The 14995-nt window shown below is 41.4% G+C and overlaps 1 protein-coding gene and 1 pseudogene across 1 annotated transcript in view; both read left to right on the top strand.

Moving 5' to 3' along the window:
* Positions 1-78: 78 nt before the first annotated feature.
* LOC109471782 lies at positions 79-9183 on the top strand (annotated as a pseudogene).
* Positions 9184-12246: 3063 nt separating this feature from the next.
* The window catches only part of LOC109471781, a 9074-nt gene continuing 6325 nt past the window's right edge, over positions 12247-14995 (top strand). The window contains exons 1-4 of the mRNA XM_019771139.1: positions 12247-12315; positions 12502-12970; positions 13351-13463; positions 13784-14012. Of these exons, the coding sequence (XP_019626698.1) occupies positions 12247-12315; positions 12502-12970; positions 13351-13463; positions 13784-14012 (880 nt within the window). The remainder of the gene's footprint in view (positions 12316-12501; positions 12971-13350; positions 13464-13783; positions 14013-14995) is intronic.

Below are 14995 nucleotides of genomic sequence, written 5' to 3'. Positions count from 1 at the left end.
TTTTATACTAATATCTACATTGGAAACACCCGAGCTGTGTTTACAATGCATATATCCAGAGACAATTGTAAATTTAAATTATCAATGAAATTGTACAGTTTTACAGCACCTCATGATTCATTTGAAATCCTTGTATTGGAGTCATTAGATCTTCCTTGTACAGAACTAAGCGAGGGACTGTTGCCGGTGAATTTTGTGCATGTGGGGACCATTCCATTGCAAATCAGGAGCTGCCAAATTAATTGTCCTCTGCACATTCTGTCTCATCTGTTGATCTGTCAGGTCTTGAGTCAAAGGCTGATATTTTTGTATTGTACATGGTGTGAATTTTTGTGCTGTACATAGTTCTGGATGAGAGCGATCCTTCAAAGTCCTTTTGATATTAATGTCCAACACAGCAGAAGTAGGCAAAACAAATTGTAATAACAGACTTACAACTTAAAATGTTGCAAACCAGCCATTGTGACTTTTACTGGTCAAGATCTGAAACATGTAGTCCTGTGAAAAAGGATGATCTATGTGTTGACTGTTGAGAGGAAAAAATATCAACCCCAAGCAACATAATAAGGAAAGGAGAGAAAAAAAAAGCTTTTTATTGGTGAAACAATACACAACAAAACTGTATTATGATGAGATACATGTACTGTGCTTGTGAAAGAAGATTGCTGTGACAGGAAAGGGTGCCTTGTACATAGCAGGATCTCTGTGACTCATCTTCTGGCATCTCTCCTCCAAATGTTGAGAGATAACAATGAGGTGAGATGTGGTCAGAGGCATGTCTGTTTGGTTGTAGATCACTAGAAACATAATCGGAACAAATTAGCAATCTGTAGTCCGGTCAGTATTAGAGTGCATTGTGTTCTAGAGTTTATTTTGCCCAAACCAAACCAAACCAAACTAATTAGCTATGGTGTAGCTTACAACTAAACTTACATATATACATGTACATGTACAATGATTGCATGTTTCTTTCCATTCTCCTTTGTTGTTCTGACCACCCTGCATTTGTCCTGTACACAGATCTGTGTGCAATTTACTTCAAGTGTGTGTGTGTTTGTTTTTATGAATTTATTTCAGATCTATTACCGAAGCTTTTATTAACATTGTATCCTAAAGCTTCACTAAAATTTGCCTTTTAGTTTTACCACTAAAGTCCATGGCAACATCATATGCCAGAATTGTATACATTTTAAGCAAGATTGAAGATGAGTCAGTACCTTTAAACCCTGTTACAGGAAACAGATGTAAGGAAATTGACATCCTGCAGCAAATGACCCTTCCGCATTATACTAATCTGATTTGGATAGAACCCTGGTGGATGTTGTCATTAGCTTGCATGCTTTTAGCACACATGACTGATGCTCTTCCAAGAGCTTTAAAAGCTTCTGTGTTATCTTTAATCAGTAGATTTTATGATCGTGGTACTAATTACTTGATGTGTCTTGCCCCTCACCTCCAGGATGGGGAGACTGCCCTGCATTGTGCAGCCTGGCATGGATACAGCAATGTGGCCCAGCCTCTTGTATCAGCCAACTGTAACCTGAACACTAGAAACAAGGTACAGACACCACAAGATGTGTAGGAGGCAAAACAGGAATGATCATGGCGGGACTGTATCAAATGACAACTTCAAACAAAATCACTTTTGCATGAAAACCCTGGTAAAGAAAATTTACCAACAATAGTGTAAAAATGACAAGATTGAAAAGGCTGAAATTTATCCTAGTATATCTTCTGGCACAACGTTGCCAAATTAAAACCTTCCAAATTACTGCTTATCACAAAAATACAATTACGCAGGAATAAAAAATAACAGATGGTGTATTGAGGAGCGTCAGGAAATAGAAGGCAATGTTGATAAGGTTGATGACACAAATGTTTGTATACGTATGATCTGCATGTGAACAGGACATAGTGTACATTTTTCTTGTTTGAATCATCATGTCTGTGAATAATTGACATTGACAATGACTACATTGTAATCATTAACCACAGACAATTATTTATAGTGGGAAGGCATAAATTTCTATGAGGAGATTGTACCAACACAAGAACGAAACTTTTAATCAATGCACAAGAAATTTCTACAGAACATTTAAAGAACAACAGAGGATGAAATTTCCTCTTAACACATCCCATGAATTAGTCTCAAAACCTCATACATGTAGCACTGAGTTTATCAATATTAGTCATTACTTATGTATCCCATAAGCCATAAAATCGTAGAACACAGAAGTTCTTGTCTATCTAACCATTACAACATCTACAGCATCAATGTTGATTCCTTGTTGCAGGATGAGGAAACCCCAATAGTATGTGCTGCTGTGCGTGGACATCTGTGTATCGTCATGTGCTTGTCAGATGCTCGAGCTCTCCTCAACATCCCTGACAAGGTATGTGTGCTCTTTAGTTTACTTTGTATATGGTTTTAGCTGTTTTAATATCAAAATAATGATACTCTAGACGTTTTCATAACTAAATTTGCTTTTTAGTTGTCAAAAGAAGCCTTGTAATAGGTGCCAACCAATTTGTTTCAAAAGTAATGCTCTTTAAAGAGATCTAGATACAAAAACCTGTTTCTGTTCTGGTCTCTATCCCAGAATGGCTGTACTGCTCTTCACCTGGCTTCAAAGAGACGACATGTGGAGGTCTGTGAATACCTGTGCAGAGTTGGGGCCAAAGTCAACCTGGCTGATAAGGTATCAATCCTATAGCACTTCCATTTGGTTAAACAGGGACATCACGTCAAGACTATATATGATATTGTGTTACATTCTATCATGATGAAAGGCCACAAAAAGTTGATTTTATGAATGGCAGCAACAGTTTAGAGAGGACCAGTTCTGTGGCTCCTCAGTGCAGATGTAATACAGTGTATGTTCATTTTACTTTACAGAAAGGCGACACTGCTCTGCACGAGGCTTGTAAGGAGGGCTGCTTACCTGTGGTGTTAGCTCTGTACATGGCGAACTGTGAACTGAACAGACCCAACTTAGTAAGAGGTTTATCTCAGACAACAGACCTTACATTGAAGTAACATTGCAGTTATTTGTCTGTTTACAATCATTTTACCAGTTTTGAACCGTGGAGAATATTGTGCAAGTGCCCTCTCATTTACATTCCAAATGTACATGTAGGATGGGATGACTCCCTTGCACACAGCAGCCCAGTATGGTCACATTGAGGTGGTGAGGTCCCTCTGTCTGGCAGGGTGTGAACTGCAGCACAAGAATATGAAAGGGGTGACAGCAGAGGTTGTGGCAGTGGCTAATGGACACGATGACATCTCAGAGCTACTGGGCAGGCTGAGAATGGTGTGTATTTCTAGCTTTTTTAAAGTTTTACTTTCTATGTGAATACTATTTTTCTTTGATTATTCTTACTAATTGTGTCTTGACATTATTTCTAGGTATAATGGTAACTTAATTTTTTAGTCAACCTTTTTATTAGAATGAAAAAGACCCATCCAATACTGATCAAGTGTGTTGACTGATTTCAGGAGCAGAGCAGGGAGACATACGTGAACCAACTGCTGCCAACAGATACACTGATGACAAGAGTGAAGATTAAGGTACAACATTTGACCTGTAGTGTTAGTGTCTAATCTTTATAATTACACATGTAACAGTTTAGTTGATAGACTGTTCTGCAGCTACAATTAGTCCCTCAGTTCCATCACATAAGCTGTCTACTAGTCTTTAAAAGTCATCCGCTCCAGCTGAGTCAGACAATATATGAAAAATCAATGTTGGGAAAGTCATAAGAGGAGCAAACTGGAACTAGAATAGGGCGGATTCCAGGCTACTCTCTACCCAGTGGCAGTGCCGGCCTTGTTTGAGAAATGGTCGGGGGAAAAGTTGTGAGAGGGTCCTGAATGTGTGACAGGGGCTTTACTATGATCAGTCATAAAAAGTGATAAATACATTTATTTATATTTATGGCTGTCTCTGTCCTGTCCTGTCCTGTCCTACAGTTGTTTGGGCACAGCACAGTGGGGAAGACATCCCTAATAGAGGCCCTGAAATGTGGTTACTTGAAAGGCCTGTTCAGAAGGAGGAGATCCAGCAGCAATGCCATCGGCCACTCCAGCAGCTCCACACATCCCCATAAAAAAGGTACCAGCTAGACCTTTATCAGTATCATCTCTGTATGCTGCAGCACAAATGTAGGATGTCTCTGATGAGAAACTGATGTATTTGTACATTTTGTGGTGCTGGATTTATATAGCAGGAAAATAATTCTCCCAGCTTACTATCAAGTAGTCACACCAATATCTAAATGTTTAAAGTTTAAAGAGCCCAAAATTTGCAAAAATGGGATTCAGTAAATAGGACCTCTTTTTAGAACCAGGAACTGTCCACATGTGTGAGTTCATGTTATTCATTTTGCCATGTGCAATGTAACATTTGGCATGTTCACATTTATGCCACCATGCCCTAACACTATTTTTGTTGTACAATATTGTTAGGGGATGTCATTGTCAATATTAGCAGTCCAGGAAAATTTAATACCAGTAGCATTTTCTTCAAATTTCTGTGTTTAAAATGCTAATTGACATTCCTTTTTTTTTCTTTCTGAATGAAGGCTTTGGCAGCAAGGACAATGGCTTTGCCTCCAGAAGCTTGAACCTGGACCCCAGAGCAACCCCACCCCATCAGTCCAAGACACGGACACAGTTTGAGTCTACCAGGGGGATACATGTGCAGCAGGCTACCATTCCAGGTCTGAAAATCTCTCAAGTTTCTGTATCCTAGCTATTCATTTCCAACATCTGAATTTGCGGCCCAGGTATGACATAAAGAACCGTAATGCAATGTACCTACTGTTATCCTGACTATTGTTTGTGGACTATCTACATTTGTATCATTATCATTGTGTCTCTATTTAAATGCAGGTGTTGGAGAGTTCAGCATCTGGGAGTTTTCTGGTCAGGTTTCAGTACTTTGCCACGTATGAACACTTCATTTGGGACATCTCAGCCATCCACATTGTGGTCTTCAGCCTGAAGGACACTTACGAGACCCAGATGGAACAGGTGTGCTATTGGCTCAACTTCATCCACACCGTCAGTGCAGAGAAGGACCCAATAGGTGAGACCTTGCACTACTATCTTTCTTTTTGGCTACCCAGACACTATTTTTCCTTTTGTGTTCTTTCAGTTTTCAGTACAGAAACTTCTAATGCATTCTAGTCAAGTTGCGAGGAACAATTGTTGCAAGTAGAAATACAGTAAAAATTTCAGAGTGTCAGATGTACATGTACAATGTACTACCTTTCCTTTTTTTCTCATAAAAGGTTTTGCAGCAGTGCCAGTGCACAAACCTACCGTACTCCTGGTCGCCACTCATGCTGACATCGTCAATAGTCCCCGAGCCTTTTCCGGGGAGTATGTGAGTGGCGTGGGGTCTGTCGTCTTCCACGAAATGAAGAACAAGTTTGGGCACCTCTTCGACATGGTGGAGCGGCTGTTTGTCCTGGACACGAATGCCTCACAATCCCGGGACATGAAGCTTCTTCGCACAACCTTGGCAGAACTAAGAACAAAATCTTGCCAGGTATGTGAAAAAGTACATTCATTCAAATCCTCACCTTATTTTACTCCTTAATGTGGAATGTTTTGAGAATATGATTTCCTGGATGACATTATTTTACTGTACCAACATATCTGTACTGTGGCAGTTGTGGTCTAGGGTTGCAGGCTCTAACATCTCTTGAACCCACTGCAGGCTCAGTTGAGGATGACAGACCTGTGCCAGCACCTGGTGACAACCCTGCCCTTCTGGAGGAGGATGTTCAGCACGTTCCCTGTCCTGACGTGGCAGCAGTTTCTGGACGGTGTCCACAGGGACCTGAACCCTCTGGTCAGCCAGGATCACCTGCGCGAGATCACTCAGCAGCTGCACTGTCTTGGGGAGGTCAGCCTCAAGGTCTTGTTTTTGTACAAAAGACATTACACAGAAACAATCACCCCTTGATAACAAGTTAACATATATCTATGACAAAAAAGTGAGCAGATTTTTCTACTAAATCTACGGTTTGATAACTATAGCAAATATTTTCAAATTGATAGTATTCAAGATGTTGGATTTTAAGAAAGCTTACTTCATATCAATATGTTGTATTGTACTGAAACTTTGTTGCCTTAATGGTACTGACATACTGAATACTTAACTCTTAACAGGTGGTCTGCTTTGAGACTGATGTCCTGCAAGACCTGATTGTCATCGACCCCAAATGGCTCTGCACCAGTCTTATTGGACAGCTGTTGTCACATGACTCCATGGACCAATCGTGTTTGGCGGGCTGTTTCAGCTTCAGCCATGTCCAGCTGTACTTCCCGGAGACGGACGCTGTCGACATCTTCCAGCTCCTGGAGGCAATGGACATGTGCACGCACTCTCCCCGGGGTGGGCTGTACGAGTTCCCCTGTGTCATCCATGGAGAGCCGGTCCATAACCTGTGGGAGGTGAGTGAGAGTGACAGCAGGAATCTGGTGTACGGCGGGGTGAGGATGCTGGCACCTGGCCAGGTGTGCCCTCTTCCAGAAGGGCTGTTCCCCAGGCTGCAGGTGTGCCTGCGAAGGTGCTACCAGATGGAGACAGAGGAGCAGCAGGAGCCGGTTATCCTGTGGTACCACGGCGCAAAGTGCAACATCAGCAGTGCAGAGGCCATGATCTCCCTGTCAGATGACAGCAAAGCTCTGGAGGTTGTTGTGCGCGGCTTGTCAGACTCCAGGAAGGAGACCTTCCGAATCTTGGAAGAACTGATGGGGATTGTATATCAAGTCTTGTCAGACGTGTACCCTGGTCTCTTCTTGGTGAAGCAAGCACTCAGTCCCTCCAACTCAAATCCCAAGATGCAAACATCACAAGTTATCCTTTGCCAATATCCTTGCAAGCCAAGAAGAGGACAGCACATTGAAACCGAATGACAACAAAGGTGTGGGAAGAGTCCTTCTCAGACGTCTTCTGTTTTGGGAGCGAGGAAGTGTTTTCAAGGGCATCAGTGGGGAGGGACATCCACGTGTCGTACCTCAGCGCCCACACAAGGAGAGAGCTGTGTCGGATGCTGGATCCCCCGGACCCCATGGGGCGAGACTGGTGCCTGCTGGCTATCTCTCTGGGCCTCATGGAGTCCCTTCCTCAGCTGGATACCTACAGCAACCCCCAGGGTAGCCCCACAGACAGAACACTGCAGCTGTGGGGCTCAGAGGAGAGCAGCACTATCGGTACCCTGGTGGACTCTCTGAAGACACTGGGAAGGAAGGATGTGGTGGATGTCATCATGAGCGAAGCACCCCTGTTTGTCCACCAGTCCTGGGACAATGCAACAGACTTCAATGCAAAGTCCTTCAACTCCTTGAACACTGTGGCTTCCAGATGAAGTCCTGAAGTATGCCCAAGTGCACTGCAGTTGTAGTCTGTACAGTGGATTGGCTGGTATGATGTTTGCTTTGTTGTTGCCATGCTGTGCTTGTTTCTCAGTAGGATCACATCGTACAGTATGGTTCCGAATCAACCAAACTAGTAAAGCAATATTTTCTGGGTGAATATTGGAATACTGAGTTATCACTTAGCACTAAGCATGCACCTGGTTCGAAACAATTGACATACAGTGCCAGTAGTGTCTAGCTTGAACCTGACTGTGACAGCATGAAGTATTGCACTGCAAATCCCTTCCTAACATTGGAACACTCCAGTTATACAGTGTTAAGTCTGTATGTAACTACTGTACAGTATACATGTACCTAAGGTGGCAACCCCATCTGTATATATAACAACAGCAAATTTATAAGATACATGCTACAGTCAGGTATGTCAGAAGGTAGTAAGCTCTCCCAGACTCCACTCAGGTGCTGTGTATATAAACAGGGCCAGTGCTTAACCCCATTCCCAAAGGTGACCCTCCTGTAGATAAAGAGACAAAGATTATTTTCTGGAACGTGTAAGATGCAGATGTTGTTGTAGTGCAGCACCTGTACAAGAAACACACATAGGAGTTTAGATACTCACACTACAGACTGTATGTAAGTACTAAAACATATTTGTACAGTCTTTGAAGGAATGCTCTCCCAGAATATTGTATGTTGGCATCATTGAGTTTGCAGGTACATTTGTACATGTAATTATGGTTTTGTCTATAAAAGATGTTATCAAGTACAGTAGTCTGTAACTTGACTACAGTGCAATATGTCTACCATATGTATTATTTTTGTTTATGTATATTGCTGTGGTTGCATTGCATCACCTCTATTTATATCATGCAATGCCGATGATACAAGTCAATGTATTATCTACTTGACTAGTACATATACCACATATATTGACAGTATGTTTTTTATTTATCTTATTATTTTGCTGCATTAGACATATGTACATCATAAATATATTTTATGCTGATGTTCCCTTTATGTCATTCTTAATCATATTCCAGTCATACACAATATTCATATGTAAACTTGTAAAGTAATAAATAATAGACAAACAGACATCATCTGAGTTAGCAAACAATTGCTCTTAAGAGTGAACAAGAATTTGACACATTCTTTTTCTGTTGGTTGCCTCAAAAATTAACAACTCTTCCTTAGTGCTTGGCAAGATCGTGTTAATTAAAAGCATCTGCAATCTGCTGCACAGATATTGTGGTTAGACAATAATCTTTGATTATTTATTTCTTTTGATGTTCAGTCCCTTTGTTACAGTGTAATGATGCACACCAGTGCTATTGGTCAAGAGAAAGCACATGTACTGTTCATATAGCCGCTACTTTAGTTTCATAATATGTAATGTACACTGGCTTGCAAGGTTGGACAGCATCTTCCCTTGCTTCTTTCAAACAGCTAGACGTCTTGCTGTAGAAAAATTAGCATTGGAAAAGTATAATACGTATTTACTTAAATGCTGCAAGTTTTATCAACCACTGTATTCTGCAAGTGGTTTGTACTAAATGTACAAGATCTGTGGGAGGATTGGACAGAATCTGGCAAGCACAATTGTATCTATTAATTACAAAACACAAGAAGCAATATAGAACTGTCTAGTCTTATGACAGTGGATCTGGGCCATAAGGAGTGTATGTACGTGTGGTGTTTCTGACCATTTTACAAGAAACTGTACACTTACCAACAAGATACACTGGATGTTAAATTTTGTTTCCTGTCACCATCAATAAACAGGTTACTTTGTGAGGAAATGTCAGGAGTCGTTTCTGTCAGTTGCATGGAACTACACTACATTACATATTTGTACTAATGTCAATTCAAACTAGAGTTCCACGACCTCATACCTTTGCCAAATAGTGTTAACCTTTATGATTAAGGAATTGTAATAGTTTCATCGTGTCATTGATCATGCAAATAAGATCGTCATTTCAAATGACTATCAAACTTATGATGAATTTGGCAGAGGCATCCAATTGTGGTAAGTAGCGGTATGAATTTATCGAGGGTCATAAATTTGGCAAAACTGTGAATATGGCAGGGGCAAAACGTTGGCAAGGTCAAGAATTTGTCAGGGTCATAAATTTCGCATCGGTAGGAATTTTGCAGAGGCATAGATTTTGCAGGTCATCAATTTTGCAGGGGCATAGATTTCGTCTCATTACAAGAATGAACTGTTCAGAAAATAAACCCTGTGCAAAAATGAGAGCCAGCAGTGTTTGGAACCGCAATCGTGAAAAAGGCGTAGACATGGACATGGACATAGACTTACATGTACATGTGCCTTACGTAACGTGGTAGTATGATAACTATTCAGAATCCTGACATTTCATTCGTCTGTTGGTGGCAAAGAAAGTGCCCGGTCAGGCTCATTGAAACGTTTTTAATCTATACACCAGATAAACACATTCATTTTTATGGTCGTTAAGTACACCTTTTTTCAGACAAAATTCTTATTTAGTAAATTCCCAATATTCTAACAAGCGTCCACAAATTTGTGACTCTATATTCGACGTCTGCCACCCGTGAAATGGTTCGACTTAAGTCGTGAATAATTAATTAGAGTCTGCCGACACCATGATCGAACCTACCTACCTGGAACGAAACATCGCATCAGCAGTCGTGCAGTCAAGGGTCGAATTGTATCAAAGCGACAAAGACTGTGAGTCCCCTCCGGATCCATAGAAGCCTTACGGTGAGTATAAGATGTGTACTTTTTCGTAATGTACTATTGCAGCTGAATCTATTATTTATATATGATACATCGTTTGTAGCTATCCTCATATCAATCTACTGTAATTCGTTCTACTGTTCTTCAAGCTAGATGTATATTTATTGTATGTGTCAGAATGGGCCGGCTGCCAGCTTAGCTTAAACTTGAAAAGATAGCATTGTTGAAGGCCTCAACAATGCTTAAAGTGCTCATACCTCAGAGATTACTGTGCTGCATTAAGTAAATCTCTTCAAATTCGTCGAGCTATTACATTCGGTGGTGTTTGGGGAACCAGATGAAATTACGAGACTTGACGTTACAGTCAATACAGAATATACAGAAACAAATAAAGAAATACACAGGAACATGGTGCCCAATATAAGGTTTCATATGGAAGCAGCATTCCCAGCTTGGGGCGCAATCCGCTGCAGCAGGAACAAGTCTTCCCGAAGTACAAAATATATATGCACTCAACACTGCACATGAACACGCCTTGTGTACCTTGCAATGTCGTCTGGTAGAATCGTGTTCTTAGGTTCGATAGGCTACAGATCAGTTAACCGGACGTCGACGTCCTGCGATCGTCGAAACTCATCTATACTAGCTTGAAACTTAAGCTTATCCCAATTGGAGTCCCCTACTTGAAGCATGGCACACATCGACTTCTGCTTCTCGTCTGTTTTGGCGCGTTAAGCCCTGATTGACCAAGGACTTTATGTCGCCGGTATCGGCGGTAACATTACTGCTACGGAAAGCATGTGTATTATTGTGCAAAATAAAATGCGATGTAGACTAAATTTTACTACCACGAACAATGCAAAGTAACCAAAATAACCAATTCAAGTGTATGTGCTTCCAAGAATCATTTTTGCAACACTTCTATGTAATGTAGATGGCCATGGTATTAACAATGTAACCCTGTAAATGAGGATTCCTGTTTGTAATTTACAGGGTGACCCTGTGAACAGACGTTGGCGGCTATATGTTAAGCGGTTTAACGATTTTTTTTGTATGTACATGTACTATGTTGTTTCTTGACCCACTGCGGGAGGAATATCCCCGGACAGCGGCTAAAGACAGGGACTGAAGACGTTCCATTTGCATATGCCAAAGGCTTTTTGTCATTTGGGGAGAAACAGACTCATAACGGTAGCGATGATTGCCTTAGCGCATGGTCGTACTTTGACGTCAGGACTACGTGTATTACATAACCATACATAAATGTCAGGAACCTGAAATCTTATTTGTCTGGTGATGAAAAAGTGCATGGATAAGTTCACTGAAAGGAAGATCTTGGAAAAAAAGTCTGTTCACAACACACACGCGTTTCATTATTTTTTTCTTTCATTTTTTTTGTTCAGATACTCATTTCATTTACAATTCTCAACATACCTACAAGCGATCGACTCCTATCTACTCAGGACGTCTGTGCAGCTGAGACTAATTCTGAAGACTCCTACACTAACTACAAACCGCCTCCGCAGACGCCTTATCGTGAGTACAAACTACCGCATACTCCAAGCAGATCATACGGTCGCCAGGCAGGATCCATTGGCCAGAGGAGTGTTCATTAGCTTCATTAGCTACTGGACACTCCTCATGGCCTCATTTGCATAATTTATGAGGAATTGCTAAAATAGCCTTTTTGTTATGATAAGGCTGTCATTGGGTGGAGAATATGATCAACTGATATAATGCATGCAAATAAGGCTCTTGTTTGCGAAATCAATGTATGATTCGTCAACCGGAAGGGTTAACATCATTTGGAGAAAGTACGAGATCGTGGAACTCTTGTCTGTACATACTTCGATGTCTATTTGTTTTTAGATGTGTTTGCATCATGTTATGTATGTATGTATGTCTGTAAAGTATGGGCTATTGAGCCTGAAATAAACAGTAAACATAACTTTGACAGCGATATCGATATTAGTATTGTAGGATCAAAATGAGGCCCAAATGTCCAGACCATCATGTTTTCTTTTGAAGCACAACAGCAACAGCTCATGAGCACTAAAACTGAGAAACATACACGTAGCTTGATTGGGGGGGGGGGGTTAAAGCTTTCTCACAACTTTATGCAGGGCGACGAATGAACATGGCTGAAGACATCACCACCCCTGACGTCACACCAAGGGCCAACACGAACGACGTCCCCGAAGGCTGTGTGACGCAAATACGTTCAGATACCCAAACACAAAGTTTGTATCCAGATGCGGCTGTTACACACGTGTTCCCGAATCCGACCTACGCATCAGGATGCAATTCATCTGAAAATGATGCTTACAACTCGATTCCTGTCAAAGATTACACTACCATTCCTGAATCCCAACATCGCCCCAATACATATCAGGGACTGGCTGACCCAGGGCACACTGACAAGGATGGAGATCCCTCCATACCTACACCTACCGGGTACAAGCGGCATCATGATGATCACCATCTGCCTGGTACAGCTGAAGCTGCAGTATGTGTTGACAACGGACAAACAATCAACATCACCTCTACCGATGTTGCTTCTAGTCCACGAACTGACGAAAACGATGATGATGACAAAACTTTCATCAGCGTTGAGGCTGAGATTGGAAAACCAATCGAAGATGACGCGGATCTGGAGCCATACGCTGTCGCACACGAGTTCCAGAATACGGCGTACGGAACAGCATGCAACACAGCTGAAAATGATGCTCAGCAGGCTGCAAACGATATCGCCAACGTACCAGTAAACCGACTCTCCCTAAGTGCATATCTGAGTTCCATACAAAACGCCCTGAACTGGAATCCGATTTACAGGCCAAACGTACCGCAACAAGCAGCTGGCCGTGAGTTGTCTTTTTTTTTTGGATTTCAATTTAGTTTCATATCATCTACTATTTTACCAGGAAGGACCACAATGTTTAGTGATTTTATGTTCGTTTAGAGTTTTTTTTACATACTTAATCCCGAATGGTTTAACATTTGTTAACCAATACCCATTTCCAATAGTATTTCCCGTCCATCTACAATGTAATGATTCTCGATCACTTTTATGGTCCTATTGTTAGCTAATTGGTGATTTTCCTGCATTCAACAAATCAGTTGAGGGTCATCCCTTGTAAATATCATATCTTCCTTCCTCCATTTCTGCAAACATTTTACATGATTTTGCCAGCAGCGGTCATTTTTGCTAACACCTTGACGTTCCTTTCCTATGTATTTTCAGAGTGTACTTGTGCCAGGGTTGGCGTTGCTGTTATAATATTTGCTTTGTCGGCGGTATTTATCTTTGTCGGGATCTGGTTATATTTCAACGACAACGTTCGGGACGTTAAAAAGGTAACAACACTTTTTTTTTCAACTACTTTAGTTTTTAGCAGTGCATGTATGTATGTTTGTAACATGTATGCCTCTTGTAACATCATGTTTTTACCATTTCAGGAAGACTGAAGTGTTATTCTTTATTCACATGAAAAAGTGTGTCTTGTGCATGAATATGAAACAATGTACTGTACTAAAATTTCCCCAACAATTCATCGTCTTTGTTTTGGCATTTCGATGGAAAGATTAATCCATGTTTAAAATTGTCACCTGTGCCGTTGTGTTCATGATGCATTATGTATTATGTATTAAAGAACTAAATGCTCTCCTATCTGCAGCCGACACAGGTTGTGAATACTACCTACACCCCTGGCCACCCTGCTGTGGACACTACCTACACCCCTGGCCACCCTGCTGTGGACACTACCCACACCCCTGGCCATCCTGCTGTGGACACTACCTACACCCCTGGCCACCCTGCTGTGGACACTACCTACACCCCTGGCCATCCTGCTGTGGACACTACCTACACCCCTGGCCACCCTGCTACCTACTACATTCCTGATGGTACAGTTGTCACCACATCACCAAATGTGTCCTCCCACCCAACAATTATACGGTTTGAACCGACGGGATTTGAACGGGAAGTAAGCACCGATGATGTTATTACACGTACACCGACACCATCCATTCAGAAAGGTATTATATTGCATATTTGTCTTTGTTCTGGCAGTTCAGTATTTCTAAATGCTAGGGCGTTGCTAGGATATGGAATGCTTCTTCTCCTCCTTCTGCCAAGGGATCCATTACGGTCACTCCTAGGCCAAATGATCTGAAGCACATTTTTCTTTACGTTTCTGCGCAAGTGTTGACAGTCGATGGTGTTCCATCACATATGATTAATTATGACTACCTCGCATAGTAGCTACCCATGCTGCTCTTTACCTCCATGAAATGTGTCATGGAGGTTATATTTTCAGTTGCGTTTATCTGTCCGTCCGTCTGTCCGTCTGTCCGTCTGTTGGTCAACAAGATAACTCAAGAACGCCTGGATGGATTGGTTTCATACTTGGTGTGTTGGTAGGGTGTGACGAAAACTGGAAATGATTAGATTTTGGTCCCCCTAGTGGCTTCCCTTGGTACTGCAGCGCAACTTCCGGTTTTGATATCTCGCGATCTGGACATGCTAGGGTCATGAAATTTTGATGGAAGGTAGCTCTCGTGCTTGGGAAGAAGTCATATGAGTTTGGGCCCCCTAGCGGCTTGTTCTGGAACTGCAGGGCACGTTCTGGCGAAATGTTTAAAAGCCAATAAGTCCAGACAGGAACAACATATTTTCATTATTTTTGGTGTGTAGGTAGCTGAGAGAGGGATGTACATAATTAAATGCAAATTATGTAAATGAGGACTTAATTTGCATAATTAATGAGGAAATTCTATAATTACAGTGTTTTACATTATACTACTTACATACATGTAATGTATGTAACCTATGGCAGGCGGAACTTCAACAGATACTTATTATGCAAATGATGACCTAATTTGCATAA

The sequence above is a fragment of the Branchiostoma belcheri genome, unplaced genomic scaffold (genome assembly GCF_001625305.1).
Source record: "Branchiostoma belcheri isolate BF01 breed outbred unplaced genomic scaffold, Haploidv18h27 scaffold26, whole genome shotgun sequence".
NCBI classification, from domain to species: domain Eukaryota; kingdom Metazoa; phylum Chordata; class Leptocardii; order Amphioxiformes; family Branchiostomatidae; genus Branchiostoma; species Branchiostoma belcheri.
The sequence above is the reverse complement of the archived record's forward strand: the minus strand, read 5'-3'. Positions and strand labels throughout refer to the sequence as shown.